Source organism: Melospiza melodia, chromosome 10, assembly GCF_035770615.1.
Source record: "Melospiza melodia melodia isolate bMelMel2 chromosome 10, bMelMel2.pri, whole genome shotgun sequence".
Lineage (NCBI taxonomy): Eukaryota > Metazoa > Chordata > Aves > Passeriformes > Passerellidae > Melospiza > Melospiza melodia.
This window is the reverse complement of record NC_086203.1, coordinates 15,614,800-15,637,581: the sequence shown is the minus strand read 5'-3', so window position 1 is coordinate 15,637,581 and position 22,782 is coordinate 15,614,800. Positions and strand designations below refer to the sequence as shown.

The window sequence follows — 22,782 nt, the reverse complement described above, 5'->3', positions numbered from 1 at the left end:
GCGGAGGGCTCGGGGCGGGCCGGCGGCAGCGGCAGCGCGGGACGGGGCGGGGCGGGCTGTGCTGCCCCCTGGCGGCGCGGAGGAGCGGCCGCGGCCGGCGGGGACAGCGAGGGACACAGCGGGGACGCGTGAGGGGACACAGCTCTAGAGAGGGCTATCACTGCGTCACTTCCAGCACACGATGATGTTGGGGTCATTCTCCAGGCGCTCATCCAGCTCCTTGTAACTCATGCCTGGGGAGGAAGACAGTGCGATGTTAGTGGGGTTCAGTGTGGTGTCAGTGGGGCGCCCAGCAGCGGTGTCAGAGGCTGGGTGGGGTCCCCAAACCCTGCCCCTGGTAACATGGGCTTGGCAGCCTGGCTTGAAGAAGAGCTGGCCCATAGTCCCTGCAGTCTGAAGGCTCCCAAAGGGGCAAGAACCCAGGGCCGGTGCCCGGCTGCGGGCAGGCAGACGTGGCCGTGTCCCCCAGCAGCCCTGGGGCACACACACACGGAGCAGAGGATCCTGTGGATCCGTACCAGTCTTGCAGCAGATCTCGTCGTAGCTGTGGCAGCCCGTGTACAGCCGGGCGGGGTGGCTGCGTTCGTCCCGGGCCACCTTGACCGGGTATTTCTGCAGCCGCCGGATCAGGCCCTTCATCAAACCAAACTGGATCAGCCTCCTGGGGATGAGGAGCAAAGAGATGGGACCACAATCCCCAAGGTGCCAAATGGCTCAGCTCCCCACATTCTCTTCTGTTCCACATGCCCCACCACTGCCTCCCATTTCCTACCCCACAGACACAGGCTTGAGTACTTCCTGCTCACTGTCTCTGCCGCCCCCAGTGCCACCACTACCCTCAGGGTGTGATCAGGAGGGCTCTGACCTCTCATCCACCCTCTGGAGCTGCAGGGTGTAGCGGGAGATGAGGTCTCGCACGGTGGTGCCAGGGCTCAGCCCGCAGTACAGCTGGAAGACATCCCTGAGGCTGGCTCGCTTGTGCCCTGCAAGGACAAGTCACCACTCAGCTGCCCTGTCCCCCTGCCTGGGCCAGCATCCCCAGGCAGCGTCACTGTACCTTGTTTGGTGACATAGGACAGACACTCTTCCTGGAGGCACTTGTCATCCACCAGGTCCTGGACCTTGGGTGTGGTGCAGTAGACATTGGAGTACTGGAGGGTGATGGGAGAGCAGCTCTGCTCAGCTGCAGCTCTGACAGACAGGCCTGGCCCACCCCAACCCTGCCACTGCCCAACTCCCCTCACAGCCCCACGGCCCAACCCACCTGGAGTATGGAGACGAGAGTGACAACCCCATAGTACCTGCAGAGGGACAGGGAAGGGTGAGAGCAGCCCTGGGGCAGCCCCCACCCCCCTGGGCCGGGCAGTCCTACAGGCACTCACAGCAGCCCCTGCACGGGGGGCACTCACTCACAGCAGCCCCTGCACGGGGGGCACTCACTCACAGCAGCCCCTGCACGGGGGGCACTCACTCACAGCAGGTTCTGCACGGGGGGCACTCACTCACAGCAGCCCCTGCACGGGGGGCACTCACTCACAGCAGCCCCTGCACGGGGGGCACTCACTCACAGCAGGTTCTGCATAGGGGGCACTCACTCATAGCAGGTTCTGCACGGGGGGCACTCACTCACAGCAGGTTCTGCACGGGGGGCACTCACTCACAGCAGCCCCTGCACGGGGGGCACTCACTCACAGCAGCCCCTGCACGGGGGGCACTCACTCACAGCAGGCTCTGCACAGGGGGCACTCACTCACAGCAGGTTCTGCACGGGGGGCACTCACTCACAGCAGCCCCTGCACGGGGGGCACTCACTCACAGCAGGCTCTGCACAGGGGGCACTCACTCACAGCAGGTTCTGCACGGGGGGCACTCACTCACAGCAGGCTCTGCACGGGGGGCACTCACTCACAGCAGGTTCTGCACGGGGGGCACTCACTCACAGCAGGTTCTGCACGGGGGGCACTCATTCACAGCAGGTTCTGCACGGGGGGCACTCACTCACAGCAGGTTCTGCACGGGGGGCACTCACTCACAGCAGGTTCTGCACGGGGGGCACTCACTCACAGCAGGCTCTGCACGGAGGGCACTCACTCACAGCAGGCTCTGCACAGGGGGCACTCACTCACAGCAGGTTCTGCACGGGGGGCACTCACTCACAGCAGGTTCTGCACGGGGGGCACTCACTCACAGCAGGTTCTGCACGGCGATGCGCACCAGGTTCAGCTCCACGTCAGCCTCAGCTGAGATCTTCTGGACGTGCCGGAATCCATCGATGTAGGGCAGGATCTGGGAGGGAGAGGCAGGAGGGAAAGGGCACAGAGCATTGAGGCATCAGCCTGAAGCCCAAGCAGCTCCCCTGGATCTGGGAGCAGCTGGGATGGGCAGGCTCCATCCCCAAGCGTGCTTTATCCTTGCACTGGTGAATGATTTGCTCACAGGCTCAAGCACAATGCCAAGGGCAGCACCAAACTGTGCTCACCAATGTGGGGATCTCCAGGACAGCCCAACTCCCCCAGTGGTCTGGAAACAGATCCCCTTCAAAGTGTTAATCACACGGACCTGCTGCGTGGTGAGATCCCACTGAGAGTTGAAGAAGTCATCCTTGTCCTGCGTGAAGACAGGGACATCGTACTCCTGCACGATGGGGGGGTCTGGGCGCTGCTCAATCACCTTCAGGTGGATGGTGTTGGACTCATCTGCCCAGGAAAAGGGGAAAGTTCAGTCTCCATGCAAAACAGTGCTCCCTCAGGAGCCTGCAACCACCAATCCCAGCACACCACAATGGCACACACAACAAGGTGTTTGCAGCCCATAACGCCATCCCACCCATCCCCTGGAGCCAGTTAGGGCAAGGCTGGCTCAGACACCTCCAGATCCATGCACAGACAGGCAGAAAGCTGCAGGGAGCAGCACAGGCAGAGCCAACCTGGGCAGGGAATGGCCCAGCTGTCTCCCAGCACAGCCCTGTTCTCGACATACCTATGGGCAGGGTGCACTTCCCTTTGGCATTCAGCTCCTCCAGCAGGATGGTCATGATGGGAACCAGCTTCTGTTTACTCTCCTCGTTGGAGATGAATCCACTCTCCAGCTGAAGAGAGCAGAAAGTCAAGTCAGCTGCTCCCCACAGGATCACAGGCTACAGCAGCCCAGATCCTGCTCCCCTTTACAACTGATCTGATCTGTAGGAAAGCAGTAGCACAATCCCCTCCTCAGTGTAAATCCAGCCCCTGTCCCAGCAATGCCCAGTGGCCCCCACGTGCCCCAGGACCCTGCAGAGGTGCCCACGCTCTGTGGGTGGGTGGGGAGGCAGCCTGGCCGTGCCCAGCCTCACCTCAAGGGTGGTGAGGTACCCAGCCAGCTTCTTCACAATGGGCTCCAGGGCACAGGCCTTGGCTCTGGCGTCGCACACGAAGCCCAGGTTGAAGAGCAGAGCATTCCTGCTGTACTTCTTGTGCTCGATGCACACGGGGCAGCCGATCAGCTTCTTTTCCATGGCCGTCCTGTGGGGACACCTGTGACCTGCACCTGCGCCCTCAGGCAGCCTCCAGTCCCCCACAGGGAGGGCTCCCAGTCGGCTCTGCAGGTAGGGGCTTCTTTATATTGCAGGAAAAATGGTGCCTAAGCCCTACATGCTCGGAGCGCAAATCACAGGCTGAAGGGGGAGCGGGGAGGAAAGAGCCCTCAGAAGAAGAACCAGTCTGCTTCGGAAACCCGCACAGCCCTCCTGACTGGTCTGACTTTCCTGCATTATTTAAGGCTGGCGGAGCAGCAGATGCAGCACCAGCCACCCCAAATGTGAGCGCCCCCCCTGTGCACGGGTACCTGGGACACAGCAGTGACCCTGCTGGCCCGGGGCAGGAGCCCAGCGCTGGCAGTGCCACAGCACCGAGCTGCGCTCCGCACCGAGCTGTGCTCCGAACCGAGCTGAGCTCCCCACGGAGCCGTGCTCCGCACCGGGCCCGCCGGGACAGTGGCTCCCGGACAGGGACGAGGCTCTGCCCGCACTCACACGGTGATCAGCTTGTTCTGCAGCTCGGGCTTGGTGATCACGTACACCTGGATGGTGTCAAACAGCTCCCGGGAGATGAAGTCCTCGGGGACCTGCGGCGGCACAGGAGGCTCCGTTCCAGCCAAGCGCGTCCCGCTCCGGGGAGAGCCCACCACCCCTGTCCCTGTGCTCCCTTCCCCGACGGTCCAGTCCCAGCCCCCGCCGCGGGCCCCGGGCGGCTCGCCCCGCACCTGGTAGGTGATTTTGGGCCCGAGCGTGGGGTGGAACTCGCTGAAGAACACGCACTCGATGCGGCCACCCATGGCGGGACCCGAGCGGCCGAGCCCCAGCCCAGCCCCGCCGGCCACCGTAGCGCCGCTCCCGCGGAGTCACAGGGCTGCGCGGGGGGCGGGCCCTCACATTGAGCGACAGCACTTCCCGCCATTCAGGGCGCCGCAGCGCGGCGGGGCGGGCCTTAGTGCTGATGGACAGCCCCCTCAGCCAATCGAAGCCCGCGCCGCGGCCCGGCCATGTCGGCAGCGGCGGTTCCGCCCGCCCGGCCAACATGGCCCTGACGGCCGAGACCGAGTCCCGCCTGTACCGCTCGCTGCGCGTGGCCTCCGGCGCCGCCGCGCACCTCGTGGCGCTGGGATTCCCCGCCGCCGTGGCCGTGCTGGCGCGGCCCGGATCCAGTGAGTGCCGGCGGGGCCGGGGCCCGGGGCGCGGGGAGGGCCGGATGTCTGAGCTCACCTCAGCTCACCTCACCCTGCGCTTCCCTTCCAGGTCTCTTCTCCTGGCACCCGCTGCTCATGGCCCTCGCGGTAAGTGTCGCTGCCCGATCACCACCCGCTGCCAGCGGAGTGCCTGGGTGGTGGGTGCCGGGCCCCGGGAACCCCCGGGTACCCCCGGGTGATGGAGACTGAGCTCCGGGAGCCACCGGGTGAGGGGAGGCCGAGCCCCGTGAGCCCCCGGGTGATGGAGGCCGAGCCCCCCCGGGTGATGAGTGCCCAGCCCCGGGAGCCCCCGGGTGATGGATGGGAGGCCGAGCCCCGGGCGGTGGGTGCCCAGCCGCCGGAGCCGCGGCGCAGGGCCGTGTGTCCGGTGCCAATGGCGCTGCCCTCTGCCCCCCAGTTCTCGTTCCTGATGACGGAAGCGCTGCTGATCTTCTCCCCGGAGACCTCGCTGCTGCGCTCCTTCTCCCGCAAGGTCCGGGTGCGGGTGCACTGGGCCCTGCAGCTGCTCGCCCTGCTCTGCGCGCTCCTGGGGCTGGCAATCATTACCTACAACAAGCACCTGAACGGCAAGGGCCACTTTGTCACCTGGCACGGGCTGACGGGGCTGCTGGCCGTGCTGTACGCCGGCGGGCAGTGCGCCGGGGGCGTGCTCCTGCTCTACCCCAAGCTGATGAAGAACTGGACTCTGGCCAAGCTGAAGCTGTACCACGCGACCTCAGGGCTGGTGGGCTACCTGCTGGGCTGTGCCAGCCTGATGCTGGGCATGTGCTCCCTCTGGTTCACCACCACGGTGACCGGTGCCTCGTGGTACCTCGCCATGCTGTGTCCCCTCGTCACCAGCCTGGTTATCATGAACCAGGTGAGCAATGCGTACCTGTACCGCAAGCGCAGCCAGCACTGAGGGCTTGCTGCTGACCTGAACTTCCCAGAGCGAGCTGGGCCTCCCCTTGGAGAGAGCTGGCAGCCCCCCTGCTCGCACAGGGTCTCCTTGGAACTTTGTTTCTACCTACTCGTCTTTCCTTAGTCCTGGATTGTCCGTAGTGTCTTGTCCCTGGGGAGCAGCCGCTCCAGATGTGCGTGACACCTCAGCCCTGCCTCGGTGGGGATGTTCCCTGGCACAGGTAAAGCTGCCAGTCCCTGTGGCAGCTTGGTGCTCAGTGCTGGGAAATGGAGGGCTCACTCAGGATTCCTGCTTCTTTCCCCTTCCCACGCAGGGCTGCTTTGGAGCAGGCAGGGCAGGAGCCATCCTGGTGAGGAGGGCAGGGAGTCCCTTCTCTCCCAGGGGCTGCAGCAGGCACCACGCTGCCTCTCCTGCCACGGGGGCAGCTTGACAGCAAAGCACAGGGCACGGTTGTGGCTTCAGCCTGGCAGGGCTGGGGCAGGGTGGTGGCACCCCCGCAGCAGGTGTGTCCCCATGGCAGGGGCAGCTGTGCCCCAAGGGCCTGGGTCCGGACGCCCACTGCCACGCACAAACCCCTCCTCTGTGGGCTGGGCTCGGCCTGCCGGGGTGGGGTCAGTTTACAGAGCAAATTACTGAGCCGGGCTGTGAACGTGCAGCCAGCAAGGCATAGGGAACAGTGAGCACAGGGGGAGGCACAGACCTGGGCAATGAACCCTTGGGAAGGCAGGAAGAAACCTCCTTGCTGGCACAGCAGCCTTCCTTCCAGCACGCATCCTGCTCCCGGCAGGGCTGGAGAGCTGGGAGCGGCTCCCAGGCCGAAAAATTCCTCTGTATCCAGAGCTTTTATTCAATAAAAATTTCAGGCAGCTAGAGTGCAACAAGCCCTCTTTACTTTTTGGGTGGGATGGCTTTTGGGGAGCAGGCAGACATCTGTCCCTGCTGGGAGCACCTGGGAAGGAACCCCCTGAACCCCCTCCTGACAAGAGCCCCCAGGGGCTGCTCTGGGCCGGGCCCCCACCCTGCCCGTGCTCTGCTGCAGGAGCCAGCGCTTTCAAAGAACTCTTTATTGATACCCAAAGGTCTGTGTTCTTCCCATTTGACAAAACCTTCTCGTGTGGTCCTTTAAAAAAATAATCATGACACTGCTGATCCACATCCAGGGCTGGGAATTGCCCACTGGATCAGGAGCTGTGGAGGCTGTTGCAGGGAGCATCCTCTCCATCCAGGAAAAAAACTCCATCAACAAAGAGGGAGGGAAAAGAAAGGGGGAGCCCATATTCTACCTGCAGGAAAGAAAACCTGCTGCCAGAGGAAGCAGCTAGAGTCCCACTGTAAAATTAATTCCAGCTTCTAGTGTAATCTGGCAAACGGATTAGCCGGGGAGCAGCCAAGGGCAGCAGCTCCTCACAGGGGGAGGGGGCAGGAGAGGAAGGAGGAGAGAATCCCCACCATGAGAGCCTGGAGCTGGCAGTGCTGGAGCACCACCATGAGGGACTGGGTGGCCTCTTCCTGCCCAGGGTCCTGTCCCCTCCTACCCAACAAACTCCTCACCGCCCCTGGAGAGCTCCTGCTGGGGCAGGGGGAGGCTCCCCACGGGAAAGACCTTTGGAAGAGGAACCCACCAGCCTTCCATTGCCTCAGTTAGGGACGAAACTACCTTCAGAAAGGAGGAAATACGTGTTGAGTGCTCTGGCCAAGCCCTGGCACAGAGGAGAAGCTGACTTGGATCCCACGAGGGCCAGCACAGCGGCTTGGGGCAGGGATCAGCCCCGTGTCCCTCGCCCAGAAGAGCTCCCTCTGCCTGCCCCGACTCCACGGCCTGCCCCGGCTGGGGGAGTGGCTCCAGGAGTCCCTGTCCTCACGGTGGCGGCAGTGTCACTGTCCCGGGTAGGGGGTGCTGGCCGCGAGCAGCAGCAGCGAAGCGTTGGAATGAGGTATCCCCCAGCCTGCGCCGCGGGAGGAGTCCCCGCCCCGGCCAGGGGGACACCAGGGGGATTAGCAGCTCTCACACGGAGACAGGGCGGGAAGGGCCGCTCACAGCTGCGCCGGCGCCTCCTGGAAGCTGATGAGGTTGGACTCCTGGCCAGGGCTCTTCCCGGCCGTGCCGGGCTCGGGCAGCAGTGGGCTGTCGGCCTTCGCTGCTGCTGCCGCCTCCTCCTCATCATCCTCCATGCTGGGCCAGGCTGATTGGTCCTCCACGCGCTTCAGCCGCTCGTTCAAAGCCTTCAGGGCCAGCTGCCTGCAGGACAAGGGCACGTGGGCAGGTTAACCCGGGACAGCGGCGGCTCTGCCCGTGGGGCACTGGGCAAGGCAGTCCCTGGCTTCCTCCCAGCAGGAAAGGGTGGGTTCAGCAGTGCTGGGGAAGACCTGAGCGCCTGGGACTGCTCCACAGACATGCACTCCGGCTCCCAGACTACTCACGCGGAGTTTTCATGCTACGTGGTGCAACTGGAGGCTGTCAGCACAAGGGCTGCTCCGGGAATGGGGAATAAAGGCATAAAGCAGGGCAGGGAAAAGGGAGTGCCAGCTCCCTGTCCAAACCCTCCTGCCAGGAGTCAGGAAGGCCAGTGCTGGCTGTGCTGGAGGGCTGGGGTGTGGGGCTGACTCACTGCCCTCCCCTGGGCCAGAGAGAACTGGTGGAAGGCTGCCACAAACATGGGCTGTCACCCCCCCAGATTGTATCCCTTTCTTCTGCAGGGACCCCTAACCCTGTCTGCCCCTTTCCCAGGATCCCCCCTGCTTTTCCATTGCTGCTCCACATCTGCAAGAGCAGGATAATGTCCCACCAGCTCCCTGAAATGCTCCTCACCACCTCCGTGGCAGACCACACGGAGAAGACCCCTCCTGAGTCCCTGCACCTAAATCTCCCCCCTCCTCCTTGGCTGTATTTTAAACCGTACCCCCGCTGTCCCTAAACGCGATCCCGCAGGGCAGGCCAGGCCAGGCCGTACCTTCTCCTCTCGGCGTCCTGGGGGTCCGTCCCCGGCAGGCTGATGGTGATGGAGGACGGGGCACCCACGTCGTAGCGCTTGACGGTCTTGCGGCACACCCGCACCTTCACCAGCACGCTGTGCACCAGGTTGGCTACCAGACCCACCACGGGCTGCAGGATCTCGGGGAAGAAAGTGGCGAAGGCGAAGTGGTCGCTCATGTCTCCGCGGCCTCTACTGTGCCGCTGGTAGAAGCGGAGATAGACCCAGCTGGAGAGGAGCCCGAAGCCGTACGAGGCCAGTACATTGCTCTCGACGAGGGCACCGAGCCGCAGCAGAGCCAGGAGAAGGAGCAGGAGCATGGGGACAGCCTTCATTCTGACCTGAGGCACCTTCAGTACGGTGCTGTCCCCCATCGTCTGCTTGAGGGCCACCAAGACGCCCCCGAGGAAGCCCAGGCCGCCGTGGATGCGGACGGCGAACAGATAGTGGAGGCGGAAGGAGGCCATATAGGTGAGGAAGTAGGCGAGGGCGGCCAGGAGCCCCACGGAGATGTTCACCACGGCGAAGAAGACGAGCAGCTCCAGCGCGCCCCACAGGGGCTCCAGCAGCCGCCCGGCCGTGCCCAGCGTGGCCAGGCTGGCCGCCAGCCCCCAGGCGCGCTCCTCCACCAGCCCGTGCGTCAGCAGCGTCCACACCCAGAAGTTGGGGGGCAGGAGGTAGCCGGGCGTCACCCCCAGCCCGTAGGCCGTGTCCAGCCCGAAGGAGAGCAGGTACAGCAGCACCGCGGCGGCGCTCAGCGACTTCACCACCACGCTGGTGCCGGCCAGCGCCGCCAGGAAGTGCTGCCGGGCCACCGGCAGGTACCGCCGCATCTTCGGCCCCGCGGGCGGGACGGGGCGGCCCCGCGGGGGCTGCCCGGCCCCACCCGCCCGCCTCCCCGCGCCGGGCCCCGCGCGGCCCCCGGCCGGCCCCGGCCCCGCTCTCTCCCTCCGCCGCCGCCTCGGGCCAGGCCGCGCTCGGACCCTCCGCTGGGCCAGGCCGGGCGCGGACAAACAGGGCCGCTGCGCATGCGCGGAACGGGGGCGCCGGGGCGGAGCTGCCGCGGGGGCGGGGCCAGAGCGCCGCGGGGCACGCCGGGACTTGTAGTCCGGCCACGTTGGCAGCCCGGGGCGACACGGGACACACGGACGGGGGACACGCGGGAACACGGACATGGAGGGGAGACAGGGACACGAAACGGGAGGACATGGGACAAACGAGCGACACGGACGTGGGGAGGGAAACGGCAGGACGTGGGGGAGAGGGGTGGGAGAACACAGTTATAGGGCATGAAGGGCACAGTCATGGGGGTGCGTACGGGGCGGGGGCAGAAACCCCGGGAAATGGGGACACGGAGGGCACTCGGGGACATTGACCCCCTGCAACAGGGGGACACGGGCATGGGGTGGGGCTTGGGAAGGGTGACGCGGGGATAGGGAAGATGGGGGGCTGAGCCCCCGGTGTGCCCCAGCCCCTCTGTGCAGCGAGCGGGCTCTGTGAGCCCCGGCTCTGCGCTGTCCCTGCCCCGTGTCCCTGTCCCCGAGGTGCAGCAGGGTGAGGGCAGTGTCCCACCTGGCAGAGCCCCTCGAGATCCTGTGCTCCCCCCCCCGTGCTGTGCCCCCCCAGCCGTGCCCACGGCCCCGGCAATGACGCAGCCACCGCCTGTGAAGTGAAAATATGAACATTATTTAATAACTGAGTCTCTGTAATAAACCATTTGAAAATATTTTACAAGGAGTCACACGCACGATATCTTACAAATCGTCTTTTTGTTGTTTTTTTTTTTTTTTTGTTTTCCAACTCTTCTGTACAAAAAAAAAAAAAAAAAAAAAGAAATTAAAAATAAATTAAAGAAAATCAATTAAAACCCCAATGCCTTTGAATGAGCAGAGAGAGAAGCTTTGAAGCTTTCGGGTGGGGATAGGGCAGGAGGTGACCCCGGCGGGACGGGGGGCCCGGGGCCACACCGCCCGTTCGTCTCATTGGTTTTTAACTTAAAATAGACTATATATGTATATATTTATAGGTATGTATAGTGGTGGTTTTCTGGCAGAGCACCTAACTAGACTACAGAAGTACACACACTCCCGGTAACACAGAGCCATCTGTTCAAACACGGTTCCCAGAGACAGTAACCAAACACACACTGAAAAAGCTACAAGCAGAATGACCATTAATTAACCCCAGCACTAATTAGCGCCTGGCGCCCTCCCCAGCCCCCCCGGGGTGGCCGTGCCGAGGGGGGTCCCCTGGACCCGGTTGATGGGGTGGCTCTGAGCGGGGTGCCCCGGGGGGGTGAGGGTCCCCAGGGCTGCCCAGGGACCCCCGGCAGTGCCGGGAGCAGCGGGGGTGGCACCCCGGGTGTTACGGCTGTCACCCCGCCCCGTGCCTCTCCAGCCCCCGGCACCTCTCCATGCTGGGTTTGTGGGATGCAGTGGGGTCCGACGGGTGCCAGGGCAGAGCAGCCACGCTGTCCCCTCCCCGGCACCCGGTGGGGTGACTCGGGGGTGCCACCCTCGGTGAGCGCCACCTGCCCGCATCCCCCCCCGCAGGCACGGCCCCGCGGCCCCGGGACGGGCCCGGGCCTGGCACGGCCCTTCTGGGGACATGTGGCACGTCCCGCTCCGCTGGCACTCGAGGCCGTGTGGCTGGTCCCGCTGGGGACGCGGGACATGTCCCCGGGGACGAGCAGCCCGGCCCGGCCAGGCCAGCGCGGGTTCTTTGGCAGGGCAGAGGGTCCCAGGGATGGAGGGGGCAGGGCTGAGCGGGCAGGATTCACAGTGATCTGCAGAACGGAAAAGAAACAAAATACATTTTTTTCCCCTCCTCCTTTTCACGCCAGTATCTGTGCCCAAGGACGGATGAGCCCAGCGCGGGGGCCGGGGCTCCATCGTGCCGCAGGCAAAGGCCATTGTCCCTGTCCCTGTCCCTGTCGCTGCCCGCTGCCAGCCCCAGCCCGCAGGGATGAGCCCGCAGGGATTGCGGCTGCCCCGCACGCCCTGGGGCCGCTATCGCCAGAAAAAATGATACTGACCCGCACAGTCAAATCCTTTCTTTCTTTCATTTTTTTTCCTTCCCCCCATTTTTTTCCTTTTTTTTCTTTTTTTTTTTTTTTTTCGTTTGTTTTCCCATGTGTCCTCGTTGCTGACAATAAACCCCGCCGGTCTCCAGGTGAAAATGTTGGAAACTCGATGTAGAAAGATCTGCTTTAAAATCTTCAGGCTAAAAAAATAGGCGAGGCGGATGGAGGAGGGGAGGAATTGAGGGCGGAGGACACCGACGCCACTTTTCCGAGTCCGGGTGGCCGGGAGGGAGCGATACCAGGGCCCGTCCCGGTCCCGCTCTGTGGGAGCCCCGGCCCGGTCCCGCTCTGTGGGAGCCCCGGCCCGGTCCCGCTCTGTGGGAGCCCCGGCCGCGTCCCCGCTCTGTGGGAGCCCCGGCCCGGTCCCCGCTCTGTGGGAGCCCCGGCCCGGTCCCGCTCTGTGGGAGCCCCGGCCCGGTCCCCGCTCTGTGGGAGCCCCGGCCCGGTCCCGCTCTGTGGGAGTCCCGGCCGCGTCCCCGCTCTGTGGGAGCCCCGGCCCGGTCCCCGCTCTGTGGGAGCCCCGGCCCGGTCCCGCTCTGTGGGAGCCCCGGCCGCGTCCCCGCTCTGTGGGAGCCCCGGCCCGGTCCCCGCTCTGTGGGAGCCCCGGCCCGGTCCCCGCTCTGTGGGAGCCCCGGCCCGGTCCCCGCTCTGTGGGAGCCCCGGCCGCTCCCCGCTCTGTGGGAGCCCCGGCCCGGTCCCGCTCTGTGGGAGCCCCGGCCGCTCCCCGGCTCTTCTTTGGCTGCGGCCGGCGGGGAGAGCGGGGCGGCACCAGTGGGTCCCGGGGCGGCACCGGGGGTTCCGGGGCGGCGGAGGGGGCGTCGCTCCCGCTCCAGCGGGCCGGGGACGGGCATGGAGATGGAGGTTGAAAGAAAAGAGAGCTGGCGGGGGCGGCCGGGGGGCTAAAGGCAGGCGGCCGGGGGCAGTGGGTGCCGGCTGGTGCTGGAGTAGAGGAGCAGCAGCTGCAGCGAGAGCAGGACCCCCAGGGACGGGGAGAAGGAAGCCCCTCGGCCGCAGTCTGAGGTATCTTCCTGGGTGGGTGAAGAGAGAGAGGGGCCGTGGGGCACCCCCGGCAGTGCCTCAGCACCCCGGGGGGACCCACTGCCTTGGCACGGGCACCCACGGCCCTGGCAGGGGCATCTGCCACTTCCCCGCAGCCCTGAGCGCCTCCTGCCCTGCAGCACAGCCCCGGGGCCAGCCCTGCTGCTGCTCTCCCCAGGACCCAGCGGCTCTGCCACCCCATGGCACTGCTCTCCCAGGGACCCCTCAGAGCTGTGACCTCCCCAGGGAATACCCCAGGGCTCCTGAGCCCTCTCCCTATCCTCCCAGGGCTCCAAACCCCCATCAGAGGGGTCCCCCCACCCCTCTGGGTGATCCCCTCATGGCCCTGTTCCCCCTGGGGGACACCCCATGGCTCTGTTCCCCGCAGGGGGGACACTCACCGTTCCACTTCCCCTCAGGGCTTCCCTGGGGTCCCCCCATGGCTCCATTCCCTGCTCATGGAGAACCCACTGCCCAAATTTCCCCAGTGGAACACCCTCTGGGAACCGCCCCATGGCTCTGCCCCCACCCCAGAGGATACCCCCACCCCTCCCAGGGCCAGCCCCAGCCCCCTGCCCCACGTACTGTTGCATTGTAGTCGAAGCAGATGTGGGGGCCTTTCCGGTAGCGGGGCCTGTCCACCAGCTCACACTGGTTGGGGTCCCTCGGGGGGGCTTGGCAGGTCAAGGAAACCACCAGGAACAGGGCACTGAGGGCTCCTAGGGCACCCCCAGCCCCATTGGCCACGGGCCAGCTCCCTCCACCCCCACCAGTCTCCACAGGTCCTTGCCCCACTGCCTGTCCCACAGACCCCACGTGTTCCCCCACCTTGCTGCCACCACATCCCGGTGGGAATGGAGCTGACACATCACATCCCTGTGGGATGCAGCTGAGCCATCAAAGGATACCTCTTACCTCTGCCTGCAGCAGCTTGACAGACTCACACTGGCTGCAGATGGGCTTGTCAGCCACCACGAACAGCAGGTTGGTGTTGGCCAGTCTCTGTGCATGGAAGAGCCTGGGGGTGCAAAGGCAGTGGGACCCCCCTTACCCTGTGCTCCAATCCCCCCCCCAGCCCAGACCCTATTTAATCACTGTCCCTGTCCTCCTCCCCATCCCTGTCCCCAGCTTCATCCCTATCCCTGACCTCATGCCTGTCTGCATTCCTATCCTTGTCCCCAGCCTTGTCCCTGTCCCCATTCCCTGCCCTGGCCTCCATCCCCATCCTCATCTTCACCTCCCTGCCCATCCCCATCCTGAGGGGCTGCCCAGGGACTCAGCACTGATTGCCTTGTTGGCCTTCCAGGGCTTGGTTCCACATAGAGGATCCCTGGGGACCCTCTGCCATCACCCACAGCCCACGGGGACACCACTGTTCCTCTCTGTCCCCCCTGTGGGTATCACAGTCCCCCTAAATGCTGCACAGCATCTCCTACTGCCCCCACAGAGGCTGCTGCACAGGCACCTTGGCACAGGCAGCCTCGGGGGTGTCCCCAGCCCTGCCCAGGGGTGGGATGGTGGGGACAGACCCACCTGGAGCAGTTGCCGCAGTCAATGATGGCGTTGTAGGTGGCGTTGACGGTGCTGAAGTAGTACTGGGTCTGCTTCATGATGCAGCTCGTCTCCCTGGCCTCCATGCCGTCCCCCACCACCTCCTCTGTGCCAGCACAGCGCTGTGGGACACAGGCCACCAACCCCCCAGCCCTGCCCACCCCCAGCCCAAAGCTCCCCAGCACTGACCCGTCTGGAACCAGCTGCTGTAGGTGAGGCTGTACAGGAACTGCTGGAACAGGGACCTGGGCAAGCAAAGCGTGGCCACGTCAGCTGTCCCAGCCCCAAGGACACCCCGTGTCCCTCCCCAGTGGGAATGGCCCCAGGGAGGGGACATGGCAGGACTCACCAGGCTGCGGCCGAGGTCCACCAGGCGAGGCTCAGCAGGTCGGCCACAGTGGGCTGTGGGTAAGAGGGGGCAGTGAGCCAGTGGTGCCCGTGAGGGGCAATGGGGACACACTTATGGGTCTCTGAGCTCCCACAGCAGCTGGGGACACACCCGTGGGTCCCTGGGCTCCCACAGCAGCTGGGGACACACTTATGGGTCTCTGAGCTCCCACAGCAGCTGGGGACACACCCGTGGGTCCCTGAGTTCCCAGAGCAGCTGGGGACACACTCGTGGGTCCCTGGGCTCCCAGAGCAGCTGGGGACACACCCGTGGGTCCCTGGGCTCCCACAGCAGCTGGGGACACACCCGTGGGTCCCTGGGCTCCCACAGCAGCTGGGGACACACCCGTGGGTCCCTGGGCTCCCACAGCAGCTGGGGACACACTTGTGGGTCCCTGAGCTCCCAGAGCAGCTGGGGACACACCCGTGGGTCCCTGAGCTCCCAGAGCAGCTGGGGACACACCCGTGGGTCCCTGAGCTCCCAGAGCAGCTGGGGACACACCCGTGGGTCCCTGGGCTCCCACAGCAGCTGGGGACACACCCGTGGGTCCCTGGGCTCCCAGACAGCTGGAATGCAGCATCCCCGTGGGTGCTCACCACGAAGACGCCGCGGGGCGCCGCGCCCGTGTTGCTGGGGGCCTCGGGGGCGCAGACAGACTGGAAGTCGTAGGACTCCTTGCGGGCGTAGAAGGAGTTGTTGTACAGGGCAGACATCAAGTTGGCATCCACCTCGCTGAAGAACTTGCCCACCTGAAATGGGGACACTGTATCTGTACCCAAATGCCACCTTGGCACGGACTCCCCTGGAGGGCACTCGAGTGGGGCTGTGTGACAGAACGCCACAGCCACGAGCTCGGGGTTCAGCTCCCGGCTGCCATCCCTGCCCTGGGGAGCTGCGGGCACCGCTCACCTGGTACCAATGGTCCTCCTGGTTGGACAGCACCAGGAAGCCCCCATCATCGATGAGGACACAGATGAGGTCCTGGGGAAGGAGGGCAGTGTCATCCAACCCTGGCCGTGCCCAGGGCAAGGCAGGACCAGCAGGGAGGGTGGCAGGCTGTCAGGCAGGGGAGCAGTGTGGTGTCCCCAAGCCTCAGAAGCATCTCAGTGCCAGGAGCACCCATGCTGGGTGCAGGGAGCAGGAGACACCTCCCACCCTGGAGGTTTAACAGCCCCCTCAGGGGGTTCATGGTCCATGGGCAAGCCCCAGGCCTTCACCCCTGTGAGGTGGGCTGGGTCTGGCTGAGCTTGGGGAGCAGCAGGGCACAGGGTGGGTGCACAAGCTGGGTAAGCAGGGGACAGGGACCTCTCCCAGCCATTCCATACACCCCCACCAGCTGCCCCCACCCCTGCCCACCACCCACCTTGTTGTTGGCCTCACAGTCCATCTCACAGCTGCTTGAGGGGTCACACTGTCAACCAAAAGCAGGGCAGAGGGACAGGTTATCAGGATGGTCATCCCCCCAGAGCTGTCCTCCCAGCCAGAAGGGGACATGCAGGGTGGTGTCCCCAGAGGCTGGAGACAGGAACCCTGAGGAACAAACCCATTCCAACCACAGGCACCATGTCCCAGCAGTGCCCCCCATCAAGCAGAGCTCCCTCCCTGCCCTGTCTCCGCTCCCATCCCCTGGCAGTGCCAGCCCCAGGACGTACCCGGCGGGTGCCCAGCTGGTCTCGGTCTGTCCGGTTGCTCGCCAGCACTTTGAACTTCTCAGCCCAGGCCTCCAGGTCCAGCTTCACCCCCACCACTGGGGCAGTGGGAGACAGGGTGAGCTGTAGCCTGGAGGGGTTGCAGGGACCCCCCAGCCTGGCACCCAACTCCCCTCCTACCTGCGGGCTTCAGAGTCTTGCCCCCGATGCTGAGCTCCACGGCGGTGCTCACCAGGATCCCAATGGTGTTGTTCTCCAGGTCCAGCCCCCGGTAGCCAGCTGTGGAAGGCAGGGGTGACATCAGGGGACACATGGAGCCAGTGCCAGCCTGGGTCACACCCTGTCCCCTGAGCTGGCACCCACCATCTCGGTAGGGTGGCTTGAAGATGTAGCCCTTGTTGTCCAGGCTCCTCCGGTAGAAGCTGGCGTTGAAGGGCTCTGGTTCCTCCTCCCAGTCATCTGCGGCCCTGGCAGGGAGAAGCCACAGCCGTGACTGTCACTGTCACCTCTGGTCCCACCAGAGATGGCCCAGCAGGAGCAGACATGTCACTGTGCAGGGCAGACACTCACTTGTTGGGGAAGACACGGGTGATGCCCCCGTCGGTGGCTGCGAAGACAGCCAAGAGGCTGTACCTGCAAGGAGAGGCCCAGGTACACCAGCCATCAGTGGGGCTTTGCTCTGCCCCTGCCTCACAGCCCATCCCAATCCTCATCTGTCCCCAGACAGTGCTGCCCACCCTGGGCCATCTCCCCTCCACCTACGTGTTGAGGTCCTGGTCCTTCCACACTTGGTCCACCAGCTGCTGTGTGATACCCGTGTCCAGGATTAGGTTGTGCAGGAGGAAGTTGTCACCTTGGAGAGGAGGAGGAGGAGGTGAGAGCTGACCCCATGAGGGCCACCCATGTCCCCAGCTCTGTCCCAGCACCCACTCTGCAGCAGCTCCCAGGACCCCAACCCCAGGACAGTTTATCCCCTGCTCCATCTCCCCCTGAATCCCCATCCACCCCTGACCCCCCAGCAGCCCCCCAGCAGCCATCCCAGCTACTCACACTGCTTGGAGTCTGGGGTCACCTTTTCCATGAGGGCAATAAAGTTTTCCAGGAACTCGGTGTTGTTATCCGACAGGTCGAGGTCTTTGCAATATTCTCTGGGGTTTGGGGACAAGGTTTGTGGTTCGTGGGGATGGAAAAGGCAAGGTCAGTTCTGCCCCTGTGCTGCCAGCACCCAGGCTTGACAGGGACACAGTGGTGGTGACGTGCCACCTCTCCTGGGAGTGTCACCTGCCAGGGGAACTGGCTGTGGGCACCTCTGCAGAGTGCCCTGTATCCAGCCCCAGCTGCCTGCAGTGCCACCAGGGAAGTGTCCCACCAGTCACCGGGTCTGTCACTGCCACAGGCACTGAGGTGCCATCACCTCTGCCAGGGCAAGCCCTGATGGATCCTGGTTTGCCCAGAGTGGTACAACACCGAGTCCATCTCTCCCCATCCTGCTGGGGCTACTGGTGGGACTGGCTGCCTCTGGCACCATACTTACCTGCGGGCTGTGCCCACCCTGCCCTGCCCCTGTGGCACCCCGGGGACTGGGGCTCCATTGTGGGTGCCAGCAGGGATTTGCCTCGGGATTCTCCACAGCTGCACTGGCAGCACCAGGCAGGCACTCAAGGCCGTACCTGTGCCCTCTGCACAGCTGGTTGGGTGCTGGCTGAGCCCCAGCTGGTGGAGATGGGTGCTTGCCCACGGGCATCACTGGCCCTGAGACACTCCTGGGACAGGCAGTAGGGTGGATGCCATGCCCCTGCTTCAGTCTGGGACGCCCTGAGCACAGAGTCCCAGCCCCACCGATGCCAGGGACAGCTGTAACCTGTTGGTCCCCACGAGACTCTGACTGGGTGGCACAGGTTAGTGCCACCCCAGTGTGCCAGGAGCCTCCCATCCTCAGCAGTGCGGCTGTGAACGGTGCCAGGGTGCTCAGGGCTCCCCCACTCACAACCCCTCTGCCAAGCTCCTGACTGCCAAAACCTCTGTCATTCAGAGGACAAATGGAGCAAAGGGTGGCAGGAGCATGCCCACAGGGCAGCTGAAAAAGGTGAGGGACCCTGCCCAGCTCGGCCCGGCCCCTCAACCCCTGTTCGGGGGGGGAACAGCACCTAAATACCTCCACCGACACGCACAGATACAGGTACTCACACACCCACGGGGGACGGGGGATATACGGTTTCTGAAAATGCCCAGAGGCCCGTGGGCGCGGCAGCAGATCATACAGTCGCCCTGGGCACACGGCCCCTCCTGCCCCGCCGCACCGGGGCTGCTCACGGAGCCGCCCTGGGGATACCGGGGGCTCGCCCTGACTTCCACGTCCCCTGTTCTGTGCAGCTGCAGCGACTGCAGAGCCCCACACCGGGCACGGAGCAGGCACTGCAGCCTCTGTGGGTGCAGCCCCATTCCTGGGGCCTCGGGCATCCCCTCCCTATCCATCCTCTCGGTACTTATGGCCAGTTTTCAATAACTGTGCTCCTGTTTCTCATTCACGCTCTGCCTTGGCTCCTGTGTGTCCTGGGCTTCACCCCCAGTGCCCAGCAGAGGGCCTGGGGACTGAGCTCCCCAAAAAGGCAGCGCTGCACAGTGACTGCACATTCCGGGCTGCTTCACCCAGAGCGGGTGTGAGTGACTGCTTCACCCAGAGCGGGTGTGAGTGACTGCTGCTACACCCAGGGCTGGTGTGAGTGACTGCTACACCCAGAGCGGGTGTGAGTGACTGCTGCTACACCCAGGGCTGGTGTGAGTGACTGCTGCTACACCCAGAGCGGGTGTGAGTGACTGCTGCTTCACCCAGAGCGGGTGTGAGTGACTGCTACACTCAGAGCAGGTGTGAGTGACTGCTGCTACACCCAGGTCTGGTGTGAGTGACTGCTGCTACACCCAGAGCGGGTGCGAGTGATTGCTGCTTCACCCAGAGCGGGTGTGAGTGACTGCTGCTACACCCAGGGCTGGTGTGAGTGACTGCTGCTACACCCAGGTCTGGTGTGAGTGACTGCTGCTACACCCAGAGCGGGTGTGAGTGACTGCTGCTGCTGCGGGCCGGGAGAGCAGGGGTACCCACAGGTGGCTGTGCTGGACCTCACCCACTGCAATCCCCAAAAGCTGCACTGGCAAAACGTCCCCTAACAGGACGTGTAGCTGCTATAACGAGCTATGAGCAGATAGGTGATTAGCCGGTGATGTTAATTAGAGATGCGCTGTGGTGGCGGGAAGGGCGGGATGCTGCAGAGCCACGGGGCTCCCCAAAGAGCCCAGTGAGGGACGGCCCTTCATCCCCGCTAGGTGACACACTGGGCGGCATGGCCCAGGGGAGGGGACACATCTGTCCGTCAGGGGGCTGCTATGGGCTCCTCATGTCCCCAAACCCCCTGGGCATCCCAAATTTGGGCCGAGACCTCCCCTCCTTCTCCCTCCCCTCCCGCAGCCAGCACGACTGTATGATGCGGCCGGCGGCCCTCGCTCGGCAGGATTTTCAGAAACTATACCTATATATGCACGCGCAGAGGTCGGGCTGCACCGGGTGCATATATATAGATATATATATATATAAATATATAAAAATATAGATATATACTGTGCTGGATGCAACCGGGGGGCCGGGGTCCCGGCGGCAGCCCCGCGGCCGAGCGGGCACACGACACACACAGCCACAGGGCACGGGGAGCGGGGACAAGGCACGATGAGGCGGGGATGGGGGCGATGGGGGGGTCGGCAGCGGGGCCGGGGCGGATGCACACCTCGGCAAGCGCACACGCAAAGCTACCTGGGAGCAATGAACACATGTCCCTCCGACTCAAAGCTGTTGGGCAGCAGGTATTCAAAATCTGCAACAGAAAGGGAAGGTTATCCGGCGGGGAGCGGGGGCGCCGGGGCCAGGAGGGAGAGAGACGGACAGAGAGAGAGAGAGAGAGAGAGAGAAAGGGGGGAGGGAACAAAAAAAAAAATTAGAAAAAAAGAAAAAGGCATTTGCTGCTCTTGGTAACAAGAGAGAGGAAGGAAAAGGCCGTTCTGCTGTTGCTGGCACCGCACGGGAAGGAAGGTTAAGCCAAATCAGGAGAGGTTTGCCCATCTCGGCTCGAATTTGCTCGGTGGCGGGCTGGAGGCGCGCGGTGCGTACGCGGCCCGTACGCAGGGAGCAGGGACACACAGACACACACACATATATATATGTGCGCACATGGAGATATATATATATATATGCATGTTCGGGAGGGCGGGGACGTCTCTCTCTCGGGGGAAGGGTGCTGGGCGAGGGCAGGGAACCACATGCTGCGCTCCTGGCCGGAGGAGGATCACCGGAACACTCGGTTGTCGGGAGAAAAAAAATAAAGGGAGTTTTCAGGCATCAACATGGCCAGAGGGGAACCTTGCCGAGGACAGTCCAACCAGAGGCTCCCGCCCTGCTGCAGGGCCGTGCAATGCGCTGCCGGGCTCCGGTGCCCCCTCCCTGCCCGGGGCCGTGGTACCCCCATGGGGACGGGGCTCCGCGCTCTGCTTTAACACGGGGTGCAGCCCAGTAGCTTCGGGGGTCTCTGGGATTGCCCCCGGCAGAAGAGACTGAGGATGCAGGGCTCAGCTCGCGGGGGCGAGCTGGGTTGGGGGGTGCACGGAGGGGTGCTATGGGACACCCCTGGGATAACATCTCCCCCAGGACGGGCACCGCCACCCCCTTGCCCTCCCGCCAGCTCCTGGTGCATTGCACGGCACAGCCAGAGGTTGGACTGTTGCTCTCTGAGGGCTGGAGGCAGGGGCTGGGTACAAGCCGATGAGAGGAAGAAGAGGAGGAGGAGGAGGAGGAGTACAAACACTCGTACTTGGTCCATCAGCATTGCCATCACAGGGGCGCTGGGAGGAGGCAACTCAAGGCTGATTGAACGGGGCTGAGGGTGACACTTCCACCTCCCCACTGTCTTGCTCGCCTGGCCCTGTCCCCCATGGCCCTTCCTGTGCTGCAGTGCCCCCCCAAGCCGTGTCCCTGTGCCAGGGATGGGGTGCTGTGCAGGCTGCTGGTGGGTGCCGTGAGCTGGGGGCTCTGTGGGATGGAGAGGGGTGGCAGGTCCCACGGGGACTGTGTGTGCCCCACGGGTGTCCCCTGGCCCACTGCGGGGCTGAGCGGGAGCTGTGGGTCAGGAGGCCCCTCTGGCATTGAGGGAATGGGGGCCAAATCCTGTGTCCCATGGGGGATGTCCTGCCCCACTGCAGGGACAGACTGACCCTGGCACCTCGGCCTGCCTCGGTGGGACTCGGGGCTCAAACCTGGCTGCTCCCAGGGGCACAGACGGCATCAGGACACTGTACCTTCAGTGGCACAGGACACTGGGCCATGCCATGCTGGTCCCCAGGGCAGGGGGGACGGCCACCGAGCAGCTGTGGGGGCAGGCAGTGTGGCACCCCTGGGCTCAGCCATCCCCCGTGCCCCTGGGGCCAGGCTCGCCGTCACCTGTGCAGCTGGGAGGCACTGCCCCAGGTGTCCCATCCCATCTCTGCAGAGTGTTCCTGCTTGTAGGCTTTCCCCAAAAAGCCTGTCCCAGAGGCTGATGGATTGGGCCCCCCACCTGGCCTCCATCCCTGCCACCTGGGGGCACCCACCCCACAGCCCCCCTCTCCCTGCACAGCCCTATCCCTTTCAGGTTGAGTTGTCTTGGGGAGGAGGAAGCAAAGGAGCAAGGAGAAGGGGAGAAGGAGTTGGAGGAGACGAGCGGGAGCAGAGGAGCAAGAAGGGGCAGCACTGGGGAGGAAGAGCAGGGCATCCAACTAGCTACAAACTCCTCGTGGGTAGAAAAGGGCATTTCATACAAGATCAGCTCTTGGACGATATCGAACCAGGTTTGGGAGTGATGCGCAGGGAGGGAGTGGGATTTTCGTGACAAAGCTCTCATGAACAGAACAAGACATGTTGCTTTCAAATAAAGGGGGAACTGGAGGAGAGGAGGAGGAAGAGGAGAAGGAGAAGGGAGGAAGGGCGAGTTGGTGGCGGTTTGCAGGTTCGGCGTGGCAAACGGGCAGGGAGATGGGCAAGCAGGGGGCTGGGGGGGACTGGACACGGGGCAGGGGACGGGGTGGTGAAGGTGAGTGGTCTGAGACTGAAAATACTTGCCCTTCATTTTGATGTTTGGTACTGTGTGAATCCACCATAGAGAGAAAGCAAGAAAAACAACAAACAAAAAACAACAAACAAAAAAAAAAGGGGTTGGGTGGAAAGGGGGAAGGGGGGCACAAACAATATTTTATTCAATCGACGTTTGAATAAAAATATTGTGTACTATAATCATACCAAAAGGAAACCTCTTGCAAAAAACGACATGAAGAAAAGAAAACATAAGAAAAACCCAGTAACAAAAAGAAAAGAAAAGGCCACGGTGAAATAAGAACAAAAGAAAAATAAATGCAAAGATATAACTAGAGAAATATATAGATATATATTCAATACTCCAAAGGAA

The 22,782-nt window shown here is 63.7% G+C and overlaps 4 protein-coding genes across 6 annotated transcripts in view; 1 reads left to right on the top strand and 3 right to left on the bottom strand.

Annotated features, from left to right (window-relative positions):
- Positions 1–72: 72 nt before the first annotated feature.
- NPRL2 (NPR2 like, GATOR1 complex subunit) lies at positions 73–4,351 on the bottom strand. Of its 2 annotated transcripts, none has more exons than XM_063164293.1 (11): positions 4,240–4,351; positions 4,010–4,101; positions 3,332–3,500; positions 2,980–3,088; positions 2,560–2,696; positions 2,189–2,286; positions 1,265–1,301; positions 1,058–1,151; positions 866–983; positions 519–661; positions 73–233 (listed from the first exon to the last, which is right to left on the bottom strand). In XM_063164293.1, the coding sequence occupies exons 1-11, from the start codon at positions 4,309–4,311 to the stop codon at positions 166–168; spliced, it is 1,137 nt and encodes a 378-aa protein (XP_063020363.1). In that variant the 5' UTR covers positions 4,312–4,351; the 3' UTR covers positions 73–165. The 2 variants fall into 2 exon arrangements, with proteins under 2 accessions (XP_063020363.1, XP_063020364.1); XM_063164294.1 differs by having other exon boundaries at positions 1,058–1,121.
- A 185-nt stretch (positions 4,352–4,536) lies between these two features.
- On the top strand, positions 4,537–6,495 carry LOC134422448 (transmembrane reductase CYB561D2). Its single transcript, XM_063164518.1, has 3 exons — positions 4,537–4,680; positions 4,772–4,809; positions 5,120–6,495. The coding sequence occupies exons 1-3, from the start codon at positions 4,554–4,556 to the stop codon at positions 5,621–5,623; spliced, it is 669 nt and encodes a 222-aa protein (XP_063020588.1). The 5' UTR covers positions 4,537–4,553; the 3' UTR covers positions 5,624–6,495.
- A 177-nt stretch (positions 6,496–6,672) lies between these two features.
- Positions 6,673–9,443, bottom strand: TMEM115 (transmembrane protein 115). Its single transcript, XM_063164517.1, has 2 exons — positions 8,575–9,443; positions 6,673–7,862 (listed from the first exon to the last, which is right to left on the bottom strand). The coding sequence occupies exons 1-2, from the start codon at positions 9,426–9,428 to the stop codon at positions 7,658–7,660; spliced, it is 1,059 nt and encodes a 352-aa protein (XP_063020587.1). The 5' UTR covers positions 9,429–9,443; the 3' UTR covers positions 6,673–7,657.
- Positions 9,444–10,260: 817 nt separating this feature from the next.
- The window catches only part of CACNA2D2 (calcium voltage-gated channel auxiliary subunit alpha2delta 2), a 212,087-nt gene continuing 199,565 nt past the window's right edge, over positions 10,261–22,782 (bottom strand). Inside the window, exons 23-39 of one of the 2 annotated variants that reach the window (XM_063164515.1) lie at positions 22,440–22,460; positions 20,106–20,166; positions 17,354–17,451; positions 17,066–17,156; positions 16,874–16,936; positions 16,667–16,770; positions 16,484–16,582; positions 16,307–16,401; positions 16,018–16,065; positions 15,564–15,635; positions 15,251–15,403; positions 14,616–14,668; positions 14,456–14,511; positions 14,249–14,372; positions 13,624–13,733; positions 13,301–13,389; positions 10,261–12,705 (exon numbers count right to left, since the gene is read on the bottom strand). In XM_063164515.1, the coding sequence (XP_063020585.1) occupies positions 12,577–12,705; positions 13,301–13,389; positions 13,624–13,733; positions 14,249–14,372; positions 14,456–14,511; positions 14,616–14,668; positions 15,251–15,403; positions 15,564–15,635; positions 16,018–16,065; positions 16,307–16,401; positions 16,484–16,582; positions 16,667–16,770; positions 16,874–16,936; positions 17,066–17,156; positions 17,354–17,451; positions 20,106–20,166; positions 22,440–22,460 (1,466 nt within the window). In that variant the 3' untranslated portion in view covers positions 10,261–12,576. The remainder of the gene's footprint in view (positions 12,706–13,300; positions 13,390–13,623; positions 13,734–14,248; positions 14,373–14,455; positions 14,512–14,615; positions 14,669–15,250; positions 15,404–15,563; positions 15,636–16,017; positions 16,066–16,306; positions 16,402–16,483; positions 16,583–16,666; positions 16,771–16,873; positions 16,937–17,065; positions 17,157–17,353; positions 17,452–20,105; positions 20,167–22,439; positions 22,461–22,782) is intronic. The other variant, XM_063164516.1, reaches the window with a different exon arrangement.

Coding starts and splice junctions, on each gene's coding strand:
- NPRL2 (XM_063164293.1), bottom strand. CDS start 4,311: ATGGGTGGCCGCATCGAGTGCGTGTTCTTCAGCGAGTTCCACCCCACG. Junction 2,287..2,559: donor GGGATCTCACCACGCAGCAG/GTCCGTGTGATT, acceptor TCTCCCTCCCAG/ATCCTGCCCTACATCGATGG. Junction 984..1,057: donor GTCCTATGTCACCAAACAAG/GTACAGTGACGC, acceptor TTGTCCTTGCAG/GGCACAAGCGAGCCAGCCTC.
- TMEM115 (XM_063164517.1), bottom strand. CDS start 9,428: ATGCGGCGGTACCTGCCGGTGGCCCGGCAGCACTTCCTGGCGGCGCTG. Junction 7,863..8,574: donor CAGGACGCCGAGAGGAGAAG/GTACGGCCTGGC, acceptor CTTGTCCTGCAG/GCAGCTGGCCCTGAAGGCTT.
- LOC134422448 (XM_063164518.1), top strand. CDS start 4,554: ATGGCCCTGACGGCCGAGACCGAGTCCCGCCTGTACCGCTCGCTGCGC. Junction 4,681..4,771: donor GCTGGCGCGGCCCGGATCCA/GTGAGTGCCGGC, acceptor CTTCCCTTCCAG/GTCTCTTCTCCTGGCACCCG. Junction 4,810..5,119: donor CGCTGCTCATGGCCCTCGCG/GTAAGTGTCGCT, acceptor TCTGCCCCCCAG/TTCTCGTTCCTGATGACGGA.